Below are 17,313 nucleotides of genomic sequence, written 5' to 3'. Positions count from 1 at the left end.
TAAAACACAGATTGCTGATAACAGAACATCAGACATAAATACCAAGAAAACATAATCATAGACAAATATAAGTATTCCCCAATAAAAATCAAGTCAAACTTTAAACCTGCATTCATTTATTTTGAGTGCAGTCCAACAAGCTCTAACACAACATTAACGTAGTATCACCTTGTAAAGATGATATAGCAAACATTATTGTGTATATGTGTGCGTTTTAGTGTGCACATTTCAACTTATTCTTTAAAGATCCCCTATGATACTCTTTTTCAACAATATATTATAGGTCTCAGATATACACAAAACATGTCTCTGAAGTGTTTGGCTGAAATACCAAACAGATCATTGCAGCATCCCATAAACCCCTCTGTTTCAGCCCTGTTCCAAAAGTGCTGATTCTGTGTCTGTAGCTTTAAATGCTAATGAGCTGCTGCTGGCCACGCCCCTCTGAGAAGTGATTGGTTTGAACAAATACAATGTTCTTGGAGGAGATTCAGGTGAGAAGGTCGGCGGGAGTTACCTTGGTTGGTTATTGGCTAGTGGTTGTACAACCCAAAAAAACATTATGACATCACAAAGTGGCCAAAATCTGATCAGCTCATTTTCAGACAGGTTTTTATATAAATGGATCAGGACAAAAAGAGAGGGAATCTATTTTCCTGAAACGTTCAGAATCTCTTAACACAGAGGGGACACATGTTTATGTATAAAAGACATGAACAAGTGGATTTTGCATAAAAGGTGACCTTTAAAGGGTCTTTTTAGTTATTTGGTTGATTGCTCCGTCTGCTGTACAGTGTATGGTGTTGTGAGGTCCTGAGACATAACTGTTATTCTGTGGCTACACAAATGACATGTTGCAACTATTTTTAATCTTTACAGATACTGAATCTCTTAAGTTACAGTAAACTCCCCTCTTATTTTTCAGGACGCAGCAGAAGCAGACTATGTCAACTGTGTGGTCGAGTTACAAACATCCTGAGTCACAAAGAGAGCAGGAAGAAGTTCAGTTCACTTTTACTGAAAGAAAATGCTGTATTGATTTGCCTTATATGTTCCACATTAAGAAGGAGTGGCTTACAGGATTGCAGTGAGTGGTGTGATGAAAATAAAAACAGGATATTAGCACCAAGACGAAATATGGGTCCTTTTTTCTACAAGACTAAATACTGTAGTACATTTGTTGGACACCTTACATTACTTCCTGAATTGCACATTTTGGTAAGACAATAATTTCAATGCTTTCTACAACATTTTTCGGTATTTTTGGTTTAGGATAAAAAATGTATTTCGTAATTATTTGACTTATCGTGCCACTTAAAATTCAGATTTCTGTAAATACTAAATGGTACTATGGTCTTTAAATATGACCCTAAACCAGTGAATAACATGTTGAAGTGTGTCCTGCTCTTTGTCTCCATTAAATACACACAAAAGTAAAAAGTTCTTCATTAATTTGTCTCACGTTAAACGTAATCATGGCACATGATTTTTATTTTGTTCTTTTACTTTGTAATTGCTTAACTTGTATTTCTGTTGGATGCATGTGAACTGTGTTAAATAAAAAACACATCAGGGGTTAAAAAAGAATTCTGTGCAGAAGCTTTGAATGTTATGCATACAAATACATTCAGATATCTAAGTTATTGTGTTGATGATGATAACATGTGATAATTAAAATGGTAAGAATCAACATTGTGGATAAAATAAAGTTAATATTTCCTGCTCTTGAAATATGTCATTATTTTTGTTCACGACATGACTCATGTCCTTTGAAACCTAAACATCTGACTGTCAAGGGGTGAACTTTGTGGCATGAACTCAAATGCACAACTCAGACTCAGGTGGTATCCAAAAATAAAGACTTTACTGGTTTAAGCACAGTAACAAAACAAGGAAACACAAAATCACTCTTTCGAGGAAAAACTATCAGCAGATATCAGGAGCATGAGAAACGGGATACGACCATGGAGCAGGCTTGAGCGTAGTCATGAATGAGAAACGAACTGGCACTGGACAGGTGGGGACTAACACAATATACACACAAGGTGAGGGGAACAGGTGGAAACAATCAGGGCGGGGTAAGCAATCACGAACACAGGAGACACATAGGGGCGGGGAGCATGGAGTTCTGAAACGAGAGGGAGAATTACTTTTCACAATAAGACAGAGGGCACAGGACAACGGGACATGACAAAACTAATATAAAGAATAAACTTTCATAATAAGTTTCCGAGACATGACACTGACTTCCTTCCTACTTTTAAGAAAAGAGAACAGTCTCTGGTACTTAATAATTAATGAAGTTGGTGATTTGGCTCCTTACTTTAATAATAACAGAATAACAGAAAAGTAAATACATACCTTTTGGATTTTTAATTGCCAATTTATTTTCCACCTATTATTCATGTGTGTTTAAATACAGAGTATAACAAAGATAGTAAAAGGTATTGATGAAATCTTTACTTTATTGTCTCTGTTAACATCCAGTCCAAATGTATTGACTCTCTGATCATTACTTACAGAGGTACAAGAGAAGAATACATTTTCACTATTTTTGGCTATGGACCAAAATGGCAAATAAAATATTTCTTACACAACCATCCACATGATTGTGCTTTGTTCTACCTCGGTTAGGGGTGGTTTGTTCCCCTTTTATCACAGGAAAAGTGCAGCGTTGACAAAAACTGCAGTAAATGTAGTCATGTTATTTATAGCAGTTTTGGCTCTAAAAAAGGGAAACATTTCTCAAATCCTCTTTCTTTATATTACAGCAGCTAGGGGTTAGTTCAGTTCCCTGTGGGCTCGTGTGGTAAGGAAACATTTTACTGAACTCTTCTATTGTATTTGTAATATTTATTTTAAAGCACAGCTCTGCAGAGGCCTTTAAATGCAAATTGCTAACTAACTTGCTTGCTAACTAACCCTGGTTGTACAGGGCAAGTTTCTGTGGTGCATGGAAGAAGGGAAGTTGCTTGAAAAGGCACTTTGTAAAAACTGAATATGTGATATATATGATTAACACAAATGAAAAGTAACAGTGTTCTTGTGTTTGCAGATCCAGAATCCTGAATATGGTGACCAACATGTTGCTGCTAGTCCTCTTTGTTTCAGGTGAGATGTTTGTTACTTTAATAGTTTACAATCTTTACTTATAAAAAGCAGAAATACCAGAATGACTCCTTTGTTCACATCCTGAGTTTGTATACAATTTGCTTACAAGACACAGTTTGTTAATATGCTCTTTTTTCTTCCTGCAGATTTTCTCCCACATCTTGTCGAAGGTGCTTGTGAGGCCCTTCGCATCACCACACCGAAGCAGATGGAAGCACTGAGTGGATCCTGTTTGCTGATCCCGTGTATCTTCAGCGCTGACCCAGCTGAGGGCTTCAACAGCGCACGAGAAATCTTTGGAGTGTGGATGAAAAAAGAGTCCGCATTTGACCAAAAACCAAAGAACGTGATTTTCCACAGTGATGGGACAATCAACAGATATCCAATGAGTATTACAGGAAACCTGAGACAGGGAAACTGCACCACTCTGTTTTCTACTTTGGAAGAAATTCACACAAACAAATACTTCTTCAGGATTGAGAACAGCCCATTTCTGGCAACAGCTGCATGTGATCCTCTTCAAATAACAGTGAAAGGTAAGAGACTTTTTGTTGGAGTAGTCATACCTTTATTGTTAAACTATACATCTAGGATAATCAATGTATCAGTTATTACAGAAATTATTCAGACAATCAAAAAGTCATAATATCTGAAACCTGCTGAAAGAATGGTTCCATATCATATTTTCAATCCAAATATATTACAGTATATAGTATAATATTGTATGTATTACTATTACAAATAATGCACGTCTACATGCACAGATATGAGTGAGTGACATCTCGATAAAGGATGCAGCTGACTGACCTTTCTTTTCACATTTTACAACAAGATGTACATTTTTTGATTACTGTTGAAAACTGTATTGGCCTGTATCCTTACATTTAAAATGTGTAAAAGCACAGATTCTCCTCGGAGCCCCACCATTGAGATCTCAGGTGATCTGAAGGAGGCGGAGTCTGTCACTGTAACCTGCTCAGCTCCAGCTCTCTGTCCACACTCCCCTCCTAAACTCACCTGGACTCTCCAACAAGACCCTCCCAACACAATGGAGGAAAACCCAGATCGGACCTTCACGACTAAGATCCAGAAGACCCTCACTCTGACAGACCAACATGATGGATTCAACATCACCTGCTCTGCCAGCTATCCTGTGAATGAAGGGAAAGATGTGAAGACAGCAGAGGAGACAAAGACTCTCCATGTTTCATGTAAGAACAACTTGTGATTGTCTGCACATGATGGTATGATTTGAATGAAGTTAATCTCACATTTTCCTCAGATGCTCCTAAGGACACCTCCGCCTCCGTCAGTCCGCCCTCAGGTTCGGTGTCAGCGGGCAGCTGGGTGGAGCTGAGCTGCTCCAGCAGAGCCCAGCCTCCCGTCAGCAGCTTCACCTGGTTCAAGGTGAGCCAAGATGGAGACACGAACGTCTCACAGGGACAGATTTACAGCTTTAATGCCACAGAGGGAGGACGTTATTACTGTGTGGCTACAAATGCTCTTGGTAAAGAAACCTCACCAAAGATCCATCTGGCTAACGGAGGTAAACACAGAAATGTACTGCAAACGTTTGTGAAATAGGAGCAGGTATTGTTGGATAGAGCAGTTAATGCATCAATGTAAATATAAGCAAAAATGGGAATAATGAGTTTGATTGGAAGTTAAAAAACATATTTACATAGAAAAATGTGGTCTATAAATGATAAGGTAGGATTTCATCAAATGTAGGCCACATAAAATAGGACGAAAAGAGATTTGTAATTGGAAAGGAAAGTGAAAAGAGGAAGAGAGAAAATTAAAAACAGAATTTCATCAACTGAGAAAACATTTTGAGTTTTGCAACAGCTTCATCATTGTCTGTGTTTCCTAAATACTGTATGAAGTCAAGCTCTACATGAAATCTGGATTATAGTCACGAATGTTTTTTTTTCCTGTAGGAGACAAACAGCTTCATGGCTCTTCACCATGGGGGGGAGTTGTTGGGGGGATCATTGGGATCATGATACTCATCTGTTTTGCTGTTGCTGTTTGGTGAGTAACCCAAATCAATTTAATATCCACATCTATTACATGAAGCTGACTGCTCTTTATCTCTTCCAGGTGGTTGAAGTCCAAACACACAACTCAAGAACAGTCACAGGTGAGGAAATACTCAAATTTGCAGTACATATATGTGTTGTGAGGTCCTGAGACATAACTGTTATTCTCTGACTACACAAATGACATCACATTATTTTTAATCTTTACAGATACTAAATCTCTTAAATTACAGTAAACTCCCCTCTTATTTTTCAGGACGCAGCAGAAGCAGACTATGTCAACCGTGTGGTCGAGTTACAAACATCCTGAGTCACAAAGAGAGCAGGAAGACGTTCAGTTCACTTTTACTGAAAGAAAATGCTGTATTGATTTGCCTTATACAGTATGTTCCACATTAAGAAGGAGTGACTTACAGGATAGCAGTGAGAGGTGTGATGAAAATAAAAATAGGATATTAGCAGAGAGACGAAATATCGGTCATGATGTGGCATCTAGCAGATACAAAAGCCTGGTGTGTGTGTCCACACTTCCTTTTGTCTCGCAAGACTAAATACTGTAGAACATTTGTTGGACACCTTACATTACTTCCTGAATTGACATTTTGGTAAGACAATCATTTCAATGCTTTCTACAACATTTTTCAGGTATTTTTGGTATAGGATAAATAATCTATTTCGTATTGATTTGCCTGAGTGTGCCACTTAAAATTCAGATTTCTGTAAATACTAAATGGTACTACGGTCTTTAAATATGACCCTAAACCTAGTGAATAACATGTTGAAGTGTTTCCTGCTCTTTGTCTCCATTAAATACACACACAAGTAAAAAGTTCTTCATTCATTTGTCTCACGTTAAACGTAATCATGGAACATGATTTTTATTTTGTTCTTATACCTTGTATTTGCTTAACTTGTATTTCTGTTGGATGCATGTGAACTGTGTTAAATAAAAAACACATCAGGGGTTAAAAAAGAATTCTGTGGAGAGGCTTTGAGTTATATGCATACAAATACAATCAGATATCTAAGTTACTGTTTTGATGATGATACATTTTGATAATTAAAATGGTAAGAATCAACATTGTGAATAAAATAAAGTTAATATTTCCTGCTCTTGAAATATGTCATTATTTTTGTTCACGGCATGACTCATGTCCTTTGAAACCTAAAAATGTCTCACTTCCTTACTTCCTACTTTTAAGAAAGAAGAGAACAATCTCTGGTACATTTGAATTAAATATGTGTGTGATTGTTTTAATAATGACAGACTAGTTCAAAGGTGATGGCATTCTGGTCAATATTTCCAGAGAAACATGTGATAAGGCATACATGGCCCGCTTTGGAGAAGACTACATTTTCACTGTTTTCGGCTATGGAAGGGTTCCAAACATCAACCACATTTTTTACAACCATCCACTTTAAAAACTAAACATTAAATTAACAAAAAAAAACATGATTGTGCTTTGTTCTACCTCTGTTAAGGGTGGTGTTCATCTTTTATCACAGGAAAACTGCAGTAAATGTAGTAATGTGATTTCTACTCGTTTTGCCTCCATAAAAGGGAAACATTTCTTCAACAGCAAATCATCTTTCTTTATATTACAGCGGCTCGTGGTTAGTTCAGTTCCCTTAAACATAAAAAGGTTTGACTCAAGCCAGAACACTTTACGTTTTCTTATTTTCTAGCTGTGGGCTCATGTGGTAAGGAAACATTTGACTGAACTCTGTCTTTTATTGTATTTTTTATATTTTCTGTTAATTATTTAAAAGCATAATACTGTAGAAGCCTTTACATTGAAAGTGTCAAAAACTAACTGGTTGTACAGGGCAAGTTTCTGTGGTGCCTTTGAAGTAGGGAAGTTGCTTTAAAAGGCACTTTGTAAAAACTGAATACGTTATATGTATGATTACTACAAATGAAAAGTAACAGTGATCTTTTGTTTGTAAATCCAGAATCCTGAATATGGTGACCAACATGTTGCTGCTAGTCCTCTTTGTTTCAGGTGAGATGTTTGTTACTTTAATAGTTTACAATCTTTACTTAGAAAAAGCAGAAATACCAGAATTACTCCTTTGTTCACATCCTGAGTTTGTATACAATTTGCTTACAAGACACAGTTTGTTAATATGCTCTTTTTTCTTCCTGCAGATTTTCTCCCACATCTTATTGAAGGTACTTGTTCTAAGTCCCTTAACATCACCACACCGAAGCGGATGGAAGCACTGAGTGGATCCTGTTTGCTGATCCTGTGTAACTTCAGCGCTGACCTAGCTGTGGGCTTCAACAGCGCACGAGAAATCTTCGTAGTGTGGATTAAAAAAGAGCCCCAATTTGGCCAAAAAACAGAAAACGTGATTTTCCACAGTAATAGGACAATCAACACATATCCAATGAGTATTACAGGAAACCTGAGACAGGGAAACTGCACCACTCTGTTTTCTAGTTTGGAAGAAAGTCACACAGACAAATACTTCTTCAGGATTGAGAACGGCCCATTTCGGGGAACAGCTTTATGTGATCCTCCTCTTCAAATAACAGTGAAAGGTAAGAGACTCTTTCAGTTTTTTCAGTCGATCTCAAATATTAAGGTTTAGAATAGAGGCTATACTTACAGGATCAGTGAGCTGAAGGATGGTGTGAGGATGCTGATATACAGCTGAGGCCGTAGATTACTGAATCTGCTTGGATGTTAAATAAATAAATCTGATCCTATTGTTTCCATTTTACTTTTAGAGTCATACATAACAATGCATTGGAGATTTGGGAAAAGGAACCCTCGTGTATTTATAACTTCCTAATGAGTAATAAATACACTTCACAAAAAATAGCTCTGTCTACTTTAAACCACTGGCAACACTTATACAAACAAAATGCAGTAATCTATTACATCAAATAAGAAAATGGTTCTATCTTTGGCATGAATAGTATGGCATGTTTATATAGGGCTCTTAAATTTGGTTATTCAGGCCTTTATCAATATTATCTGTCTGTAACCTTGCAATGCAATGCAATACAGTAATACCCTCTGAGGATGATAAACGCTATGGAGAATTATATTAAAGAGTTTGAGCAACATTTTCTGGGGCACACGGTAAAAGAAATCCATATTCACGGATTCAATGACATTGAAGATTTCATACGAAATAGCAGTGTCAGCCTACAAAAACCCATATTGGTCAACATTCTGTGAGTGACTCTATTTTATATTGATTTATTTTAAGCTTACAATCAGTTTATTTATTTTTTAAAACCACAGATTCTCCTCCGAGCCCCACCATTGAGATCCCAGGTGATCTGAAGGAGGCGGAGTCTGTCACTGTAACCTGCTCAGCTCCAGCTCCCTGTCCACACTCCCCTCCTAAACTCACCTGGACTCTCCAACAAGACCCTCCCAACACAATGGAGGAAAACCCAGATCGGACCTTCACGACTAAGATCCAGAAGACCCTCACTCTGACAGACCAACATGATGGATTCTCCATCACCTGCTCTGCCAGCTATCCTGTGAATGAAGGGAAAGATGTTAAGACAGCAGAGGAGACAAAGAGTCTCCATGTTTCATGTAAGAACAACCTGTGATTGTCAGCACATGATAGTATGATTTGAATGAAGTTAATGTCACATTTTCCTCAGATGCTCCTAAGGACACCTTCGCCTCCGTCAGTCGGCCCTCAGGTTCGGTGTCAGCGGGCGGCTGAGTGGAGCTGAGCTGCTCCAGCAGAGCCCAGCCTCCCGTCAGCAGCTTCACCTGGTTCAAGGAGAGCCAAGATGGAGACATGAAGGTCTCACAGGGAGAGATTTACAGCTTTGATGCCACAGAGGGAGGACGTTATTACTGTGTGGCCACAAACGCTCTTGGTGAAGAAACCTCACCAAAGATCCAGCCGGCTAACGGAGGTAAACATGAAACTGCACTACAATTCCATGTCGAATAAATGTAATTAAACTATCGTAAGGACGTGCGTTGATATTTGAAGGTAGCAGCAGGAGTCCTGGTTTGAGATGTTCTCATGTTTCCCAGTGAGTGGAATCTGACCATGCTGTTGGGTTGCAGGTGATCAACAGATTGGGACGGTTGATGTTCATTTGATACTGAAGATCCTGGGAATCATAATGCTCGTCAGTACAATGGTCATCTTTGAATGGTGAGACAAATTTTCCTGTCATATGACATTTGCAACTACACACTAATGTGTATATTTGGCTGTAGATCATTATCATCACAACATAAACAAAGAAAAAATGTTTTCCTTTTTTCTCCAGCTGGTTTAGATCAAGACGCTCTTCTGAACCAGAGGAGGTATCCACCAGACGAGGAGAGGTATTAATAAACTAGGGTTTATTTGTAGTTTTTCTTGTGTTAGGATGTGCTTAATTAAGAAGGGATTATCCTCCAATGATTATGCTTTTCAACAGCAGTGACATCACATGCAAAGCAGCACACTCACTACTGAGACATCAGAGCTGGGTGCAGGCATTTACGAATGTTCACTATTAATTTTGAAGCAGGTTAAAGCAATGAAAATAACTAAAACATCTGGTTATGTTACCTTATATCGCAGACTTGTGATGTAAGAAGTTAGCTGGTGACAAATGGAGTGTTTAGCAGCTTCGGAGCAACAAATATTAGATGAATATTCCAGTTATCAGACGTATGACTCCAAATGAAGGCTAATGTTGCTCCATGTCTGATGGAAGTGTAAAAAGGTAACATGTTTGCAATAACAATTATATGAATTGGTCCATTAAAACACAGATTGCTGATAACAGAACATCAGACATAAATACCAAGAAAACATAATCATAGACAAATACAAGTATTCCCCAATAAAAATCAAGTCAAACTTTAAACCTGCATTCATTTATTTTGAGTGCTGTCCAACACGCTCTAACACAACATTAACGTAGTATCACCTTGTAAAGATGATATAGCAAACATTATTGTGTATATGTGTGCGTTTTAGTGTGCACATTTCAGCTTATTCTTTAAAGATCCCCTATCATACTCTTTTTCAACAATATATTATAGGTCTCAGATATACACAAAACATGTCTCTGAAGTGTTTGGCTGAAATACCAAACAGATCATTGCAGCATCCCATAAACCCCTCTGTTTCAGCCCTTTTTCAAAAGTGCTGATTCTGTGTCTGTAGCTTTAAATGCTAATGAGCTGCTGCTGGCCACGCCCCTCTGAGAGATGATTGGTTTGAACAAACACAATGTTCTAGGAGGAGATTCAGGTGATAAGGTGGCGGGAGTTACCTTGGTTGGTTATTGGATAATGGTTGTACAACCCAAAAAAACATTATGACATCACAAAGTGGCCAAAATGTGATCAGCTCATTTTCAGACAGGTTTTTATATAAAAGGATCAGGACAAAAAGAGAGGGAATCCATTTTCCTGAAACTTTCAGAGTCTCTTAACACAGAAGGGAGACATGTTTATGTATTAAAGACAGGAAAAAGTGGATTTTGCCTAAAAGGTGACCTTTAAAGGGTCTTTTTAGTTATTTGGTTGATTGCTCCGTCTGCTGTACAGTGTATGGTGTTGTGAGGTCCTGAGACATAACTGTTATTCTGTGGCTACACAAATGACATGTTGCAACTATTTTTAATCTTTACAGATACTGAATCTCTTAAGTTACTGTCAACTCCCCTCTTATTTTTCAGGACGCAGCAGAAGCAGACTATGTCAACCGTGTGGTCGAGTTACAAACATCCTGAGTCACAAAGAGAGCAGGAAGACGTTCAGTTCACTTTTACTGAAAGAAAATGCTGTATTGATTTGCCTTATATGTTCCACATTAAGAAGGAGTGGCTTTCAGGATTGCAGTGAGTGGTGTGATGAAAATAAAAACAGGATATTAGCAGAGAGACTAAATATCGGTCATGATGTGGCATCTGGCAGATACAAAAGCCTGGTGTGTGTGTCTCCACTTCCTTTTGTCTCGCAAGACTAAATACTGTAGAACATTTGTTGGACACCTTACATTACTTCCTGAATTGTACATTTTGGTAAGAGAATCATTTCAATGCTTTCTACAACATTTTTCAGGTATTTTTGGTTTAGGATAAATTTCGTATTGATTTGCCTTAGTGTGCCACTTAAAATTCAGATTTCTGTAAATACTAAATGGTTCCATGTTCTTTCAATATGACCCTAAACCTAGTGAATAACGTGTTGAAGTGTTTGTACTGTTTGTACTGTACACAAAAGTAAAAAGTTCTTAATTAATTTGTCTCACGTTAAACGTAATCATGGCACATGATTTTTATTTTGTTCTTTTACTTTGTAATTGCTTAACTTGTATTTCTGTTGGATGCATGTGAACTGTGTTAAATTAAAAACAAATCAGGGGTTAAACAAGAATTCTGTGCAGAGGCTTTGAATGTTATAAATACAAATACATTCAGATATCTAAGTTACTGTTTTAATGATGATACATTGTAATATTTAAAATGGTAAGCACCAACATTGTGAATTAAATAAACTTCATATTTATTGCTCTTAAGATATGTCATTATTTTTGTTCACAACATGACTCATGTCCTTTGAAACCTTAACATCTGACTTCCATACTACTTTTAAGAAAAGAGAACAGTCTCTGGTACATAATAATTAATGAAGTTGGTGATTTGGCTCCTTACTTTAATAATAACAGAATAACAGAAAAGTAAATACATACCTTTTGGATTATGAATTGCCAATTTATTTTCCACCTTTTATTCATGTGTGTTTATATACAGAGTATTACAAAGATAGTAAAAGGTATTGATGAAATCTTTGCTTTATTGTCTCTGTTAACATCCCGTCCAAATGTATTGACACTGATCATTACTTACAGAGCTACAAGAGAAGACTACATTTTCACTATTTTTGGCTATGGACCAAAATTGCAATAGGCAAGGCAAGGCAAGTTTATTTATATAGCACCTTTCAACACAAGGCAATTCAAAGTGCTTTACAAAAATGGAAGACATTATGAAAATGGCATTTAAAATCAGTCATTAAAAAGAAAAGATAATAAAATAAACATTAAAAGAAAAAATACATGGATAAAAGTTAAAAGTTACAGTGCAGTTTAAGATGTGAATAGTTCAATTAAAAGCAGCGGCAAAAAGAAAAGTCTTCAGCCTGGATTTAAAAGTAGTAAGAGTTGCATCGGACCTGCAGGTTTCTGGGAGTTTGTTCCAGATATTTGGAGCATAATAACTGAATGCTGCTTCTCCATGTTTAGTTCTGACTCTGGGGACAGAAAGCTGACCAGTCCCTGAAGACCTGAGAGTTCTGGATGGTTCATAATTTAGCAGGAGGTCAGACATGTATTTTGGGCCTAAACCATTCAAAGCTTTATAAACCAGCAGCAGTATTTTTGAAATCTATTCTTTGACACACAGGAAGCCAGTGTAAGGACTTCAGAACAGGAGTGATGTGATCCACTTTCTTAGTGTTAGTGAGGACTCGAGCAGCGGCGTTCTGAATTAGCTGCAGCTTTCTAATAGATTTTTTAGTGAGACCTGTAAAGACACCATTGCAGTAGTCGAGTCTACTGAAGATAAAAGCATGGACAAGTTTTTCCAAATCCTGCTGTGACATTAGTCTTTTAATCCTAGATATGTTCTTTAGGTGATAGTAGGCTGATTTAGTAACTGTTTTAATGTGACTGTTGAAACTCAGGTCAGAGTCCATGACTACACCTAGATTTCTGGCTTTATCTGTTGTTTTGAACATTGCAGACTGAAGCTCAGCGCTAACTTTTATACGTTCTGCCTTGGCTCCAAAAACCATTACCTCCGTTTTGTCTTTGTTTAATTGGAGAAAGTTCTGACACATCCAGTCATTGATTTGTTCAATGCACTTACTCAGTGTTTGAATTGGAGCATAATCTCCTGGTGAAATTGTTACGTAAATTTGTGTGTCATCCGCATAGCTATGGTAACTTATTTTGTTGTTTTTCATTATCTGAGCCAGTGGTAGCATGTAGATGTTAAAGAGAAGAGGCCCCAAGATGGAGCCTTGAGGTACCCCACATGTCATATTTGTCAACTCAGATGTGTATTTACCTATAGAAACAAAGTTTTTTCTGTCCTTTAAGTAGGACTCAAACCAATTTAGAACTGTTGCCGAAAGTCCCACCCAGTTTTCTAGTCGGTCTAGTAATATGTTGTGGTCAACAGTGTCAAACGCAGCACTGATAAGCACAATAAAACATTTCTTACCCAACCATCCACATGATTGTGCTTTGTTCTACCTCGGTTAGGGGTGGTTTGTTCCCCTTTTATCACAGGAAAAGTGCAGCGTTGACAAAAAGTGCAGTAAATGTAGTCATGTGATTTCTAGCAGTTTTTGCTCTAAAAAAGGGAAACATTTCTTTAAAGCAAATCCTCTTTCTTTATATTACAGCGGCTAGGGGTTAGTTCAGTTCCCTGTGGGCTTGTGTGGTAAGGAAACATTTTACTGAACTCTTCTATTGTATTTTTTATATTTATTTTAAAGCACAGCTCTGCAGATGCCTTTAAATGCAAAGTGCTAACTAACTGGTTGTACAGGGCAAGTTTCTGTGGCGTCTTTGAAGTAGGGAAGTTGCTTTAAAGGCACTTTGTCAAAACTGAATACGTTATATATATGATTAACACAAATGAAAAGTAACAGTGTTCTTCTCAAATCCAGAATCCTGAATATGGTGACCAACATGTTGCTGCTAGTCCTCTTTGTTTCAGGTGAGATGTTTGTTTTTTACAATCTTTACTTATAAAAAGCAGAAATACCAGAATGACTCCTTTGTTCACATCCTGAGTTTGTATACAATTTGCTTACAAGACACAGTTTGTTAATATGCTCTTTTTGATTCCTGCAGATTTCCTCCCACATCTTGTTGAAGGTGCTTGTTCTAAGTCCCTTTACATCACCACCCCGAAGCAGATGGAAGCACTGAGTGGATCCTGTTTGCTGATCCCGTGTAACTTCAGCGCTGACCCAGATGAGGGCTTCAACAGCTCACGAGAAATCTTCGGAGTGTGGATTAAAAACAAGTCCGCATTTGGCAAAAAAAACAGAAAACGTGATTTTCCACAGTGATGGGACGATCAACACATATCCAATGAGTATTACAGGAAACCTGAGACAGGGAAACTGCACCACTCTGTTTTCTAGTTTGGAAGAAATTCACACAAACAAATACTTCTTCAGGATTGAGAACAGCCCATTTCTGGCAACAGCTGCATGTGATCCTCTTCAAATAACAGTGAAAGGTAAGAGACTTTTTGTTGGAGTAGTTTTACCTTTATTGTTAAACTATACATCTAGAATAATCAATGTATCAGTTATTACAGAAATTATTCAGACAATCAAAAAGTCATAATATCTGAAACCTGCTGTAAGAATGGTTCCATTTTCAATCCAAATATATTACAGTATATACAATTGTGTGCATTACTATTACAAATAATGCACGTCTTCATGCACAGATATGAGTCTCATGTGGTGACCGGTGAATGACAACATCTACATAAAGGATGCAGCTGACTGATCTTTCTTTTCACGTTTTACAATAAGATGTCCTTTTTTTGATTACTGTTGAAAACTGTATTGGCCTGTATCCTTACATTTAAAATGTGTAAAACCACAGATTCTCCTCCGAGCCCCACCATTGAGATCTCAGGTGATCTGAAGGAGGCGGAGTCTGTCACTGTAACCTGCTCAGCTCCAGCTCCCTGTCCACACTCCCCTCCTAAACTCACCTGGACTCTCCAACAAGACCCTCCCAACACAATGGAGGAAAACCCAGATCGGACCTTCACGACTAAAATCCAGAAGACCCTCACTCTGACAGACCAACATGATGGATTCAACATCACCTGCTCTGCCAGCTATCCTGTGAATCAAGGGAAAGATGTGAAGACAGCAGAGGAGACAATGACTCTCCATGTTTCATGTAAGAACAACCTGTGATTGTCAGCACATGATGGTATGATTTGAATGAAGTTAATGTCAAATTTTCCTCAGATGCTCCTAAGAACACCTTCGCCTCCATCAGTCGGCCCTCAGGTTCGGTGTCAGCGGGCAGCTGGGTGAAGCTGAGCTGCTCCAGCAGAGCCCAGCCTCCCGTCAGCAGCTTCACCTGGTTCAAGGAGAGCCAAGATGGAGACATGAAGGTCTCACAGGGACAGATTTACAGCTTTAATGCCACAGAGGGAGGACGTTATTACTGTGTGGCCACAAATGCTCTTGGTGAAGAAACATCACCAAAGATCCAGCTGGCTAACGGAGGTAAACACAGAAATGTACTGCATACGTTTGTGAAATAGGAGCAGGTATTGTTGGATAAAGCAGTTAATGCATCAATGTAAATATATGCAAAAATGGGAATAATGAGTTTGATTGGAAGTTAAAAAACATATTTACATAGAAAAATGTGGTCTATAAATGATAAATTAGGATTTCATAAAATTAGGCCACATAAAATAGGACGAAAAGAGATTTGTAATTGGAAAGGAAAGTGAAAAGAGGAAGAGAGAAAATAAAAAACTGAATTTCATCAACTGAGAAAACATTTTTGAGTTTTGCAACAGCTTCATCATTGTCTGTGTTTCCTAAATACTGTATGAAGTCAAGCTCTACATGAAATCTGGATTATAGCCACGAATGTTTTTTTTTCCTGTATGAACTGATGGCTCTTCACCATGGGGGGAGTTGTTGGGGGGATCATTGGGATCATGATACTCATCTGTTTTGCTGTTGCTGTTTGGTAAGTAACTCAAATCAATTTAATATCAAAGTCTATTACATGAAGCTGACTGCTCTTTGTCTCTTCCAGGTGGTTGAAGTCCAAACATACAACTCAAGAACAGTCACAGGTGGGGAAATACTCAAATGTGTGATTGTGCAGTACATATATGTGTTGTGAATACTTTCTTAAATAGACTGGAGACTGCACTGACTAAGTTCCTTATTTCTGAGTAAATTTGGCACAATGAACCACTGTCATGGTGTTTCATCAGAGTTTCTATTTCTATTTCTCAACTCTCAGCAGGGGGAGCAGATCAGGGGAGAACATGAGACACAAATCAATGCTACGCAGAGGCTAACAGCTGTCCAAGAATCAGCCGCAGCAACAGAAACAGGAGAAGAAATCCACTACGGAGAGATCGACTTCTCCAAGCAGAGGAATAAAAGTCCCCCTGTCTCAGAGCAGGACGGTGGACAGACGGAGGACACGCTGTACGCTGAGGTCAAAGTGTCAGAGACAGCAAACAGACCAGAGGACCTCTACGCTCAAGTGAAAAGGAAATTAATGTATAGACATGTCTTTTTTTAAACAAATATTCAGTTTTTTTATTGCCACAAGAACCTTTTATCTTCAAAACTTGAAGTTCTTTTCCATATATTTAAAGTGTCATATTTATGGTATTTATTGTTCTTAAAAATCCATTTTTGGCGCTTTAATAAAAGGCCCTGCTATTATTGATGTGTGCTGATTCTCTCGCGTCCAGGAAGAAGTTTAAAGATTAAGAGACAAATGAGTCTCTGAAAGGGTTCAAATTGGTTACTTTAATTTAAGCAGCGTGGTAGTGAAACAAACAAAGGGTAGTTGGGGGGACAAAAGCAGATGTTGTCCCGCAGCTGGTACCAAGGCAAGAGAGCGAGCACACGTTGATTCTCCCGCTTGCATCTCTCCTTCGCTCCTCCTCTCTGGGGGCTGTGACGTAGGGGGCCGCCCACCTCGATCTTCAATCGCGCATAACAGAGGATTTTGATATTTTGTATTCATTGCTCACTTCCACACGCCTTTTCTCCTCCTACTCCTTCATGACTTTCTATTTAATACCATATAAACAGCTGTAATAGTTAGTTTAGAAATCCTAGAAACACCTCTATGGCACAGTTCTCATTTACGGTAACTCCCTCTGACGTCATAGCTACTCACGTAATGTGAAAACGCTCTACGATCAACTGTACCTTCATTTAATATTCAGCAGTAATAATATCTCGACGTCTATAGATGTAGTGTTAAAGTCCGTAGGTTTTGGTGTGCAACACTCCATGCCATTTTCACTTTACATTCAGAAAACGTATTATTATTATTAGCCACATGCTAACTGCTAACCGGATATGAAGGATTTTCAGAATAAAAGCTTGGCATTGAGATTTCCTGAGAA

General features: G+C 38.0%; 3 protein-coding genes and 1 pseudogene across 5 annotated transcripts in view; all 4 read left to right on the top strand.

Moving 5' to 3' along the window:
- The first annotated feature begins 1,174 nt into the window (after positions 1 to 1,174).
- LOC117483959 (vascular cell adhesion protein 1-like) lies at positions 1,175 to 16,484 on the top strand. Its single transcript, XM_034132322.1, has 8 exons — positions 1,175 to 1,218; positions 3,062 to 3,111; positions 3,258 to 3,647; positions 4,017 to 4,322; positions 4,394 to 4,657; positions 5,052 to 5,145; positions 5,215 to 5,254; positions 16,185 to 16,484. Exons 2-8 carry the CDS (start codon positions 3,072 to 3,074, stop codon positions 16,470 to 16,472), a joined length of 1,422 nt encoding a protein of 473 aa, XP_033988213.1. The 5' UTR covers positions 1,175 to 1,218; positions 3,062 to 3,071; the 3' UTR covers positions 16,473 to 16,484.
- Positions 2,781 to 17,313, top strand: part of LOC117483969 (sialic acid-binding Ig-like lectin 6) — a 35,522-nt gene continuing 20,989 nt past the window's right edge. Inside the window, exon 1 of one of the 2 annotated variants that reach the window (XM_034132351.1) lies at positions 2,781 to 2,809. The gene's annotated coding sequence lies outside the window, so the exon portion shown is untranslated. Of the gene's footprint in view, positions 2,810 to 10,897; positions 11,170 to 17,313 lie in introns of those variants that run through there. The other variant, XM_034132352.1, reaches the window with a different exon arrangement.
- LOC117483979 (sialic acid-binding Ig-like lectin 14) lies at positions 5,441 to 8,748 on the top strand. 2 transcript variants are annotated; one of them, XM_034132363.1, is made up of 4 exons: positions 5,441 to 5,758; positions 7,107 to 7,156; positions 7,303 to 7,698; positions 8,411 to 8,748. In XM_034132363.1, the coding sequence occupies exons 2-4, from the start codon at positions 7,117 to 7,119 to the stop codon at positions 8,731 to 8,733; spliced, it is 759 nt and encodes a 252-aa protein (XP_033988254.1). In that variant the 5' UTR covers positions 5,441 to 5,758; positions 7,107 to 7,116; the 3' UTR covers positions 8,734 to 8,748. The 2 variants fall into 2 exon arrangements, with proteins under 2 accessions (XP_033988254.1, XP_033988255.1); XM_034132364.1 differs by lacking the exon at positions 5,441 to 5,758 and adding an exon at positions 6,742 to 6,854.
- On the top strand, positions 13,526 to 16,409 carry LOC117483977 (annotated as a pseudogene).

The sequence above is a fragment of the Trematomus bernacchii genome, unplaced genomic scaffold (genome assembly GCF_902827165.1).
Source record: "Trematomus bernacchii unplaced genomic scaffold, fTreBer1.1, whole genome shotgun sequence".
In the NCBI taxonomy this organism is placed as follows: domain Eukaryota; kingdom Metazoa; phylum Chordata; class Actinopteri; order Perciformes; family Nototheniidae; genus Trematomus; species Trematomus bernacchii.
Note: the sequence above shows the minus strand (reverse complement) of the source record. Positions and strands in the feature narration are given on the sequence as shown.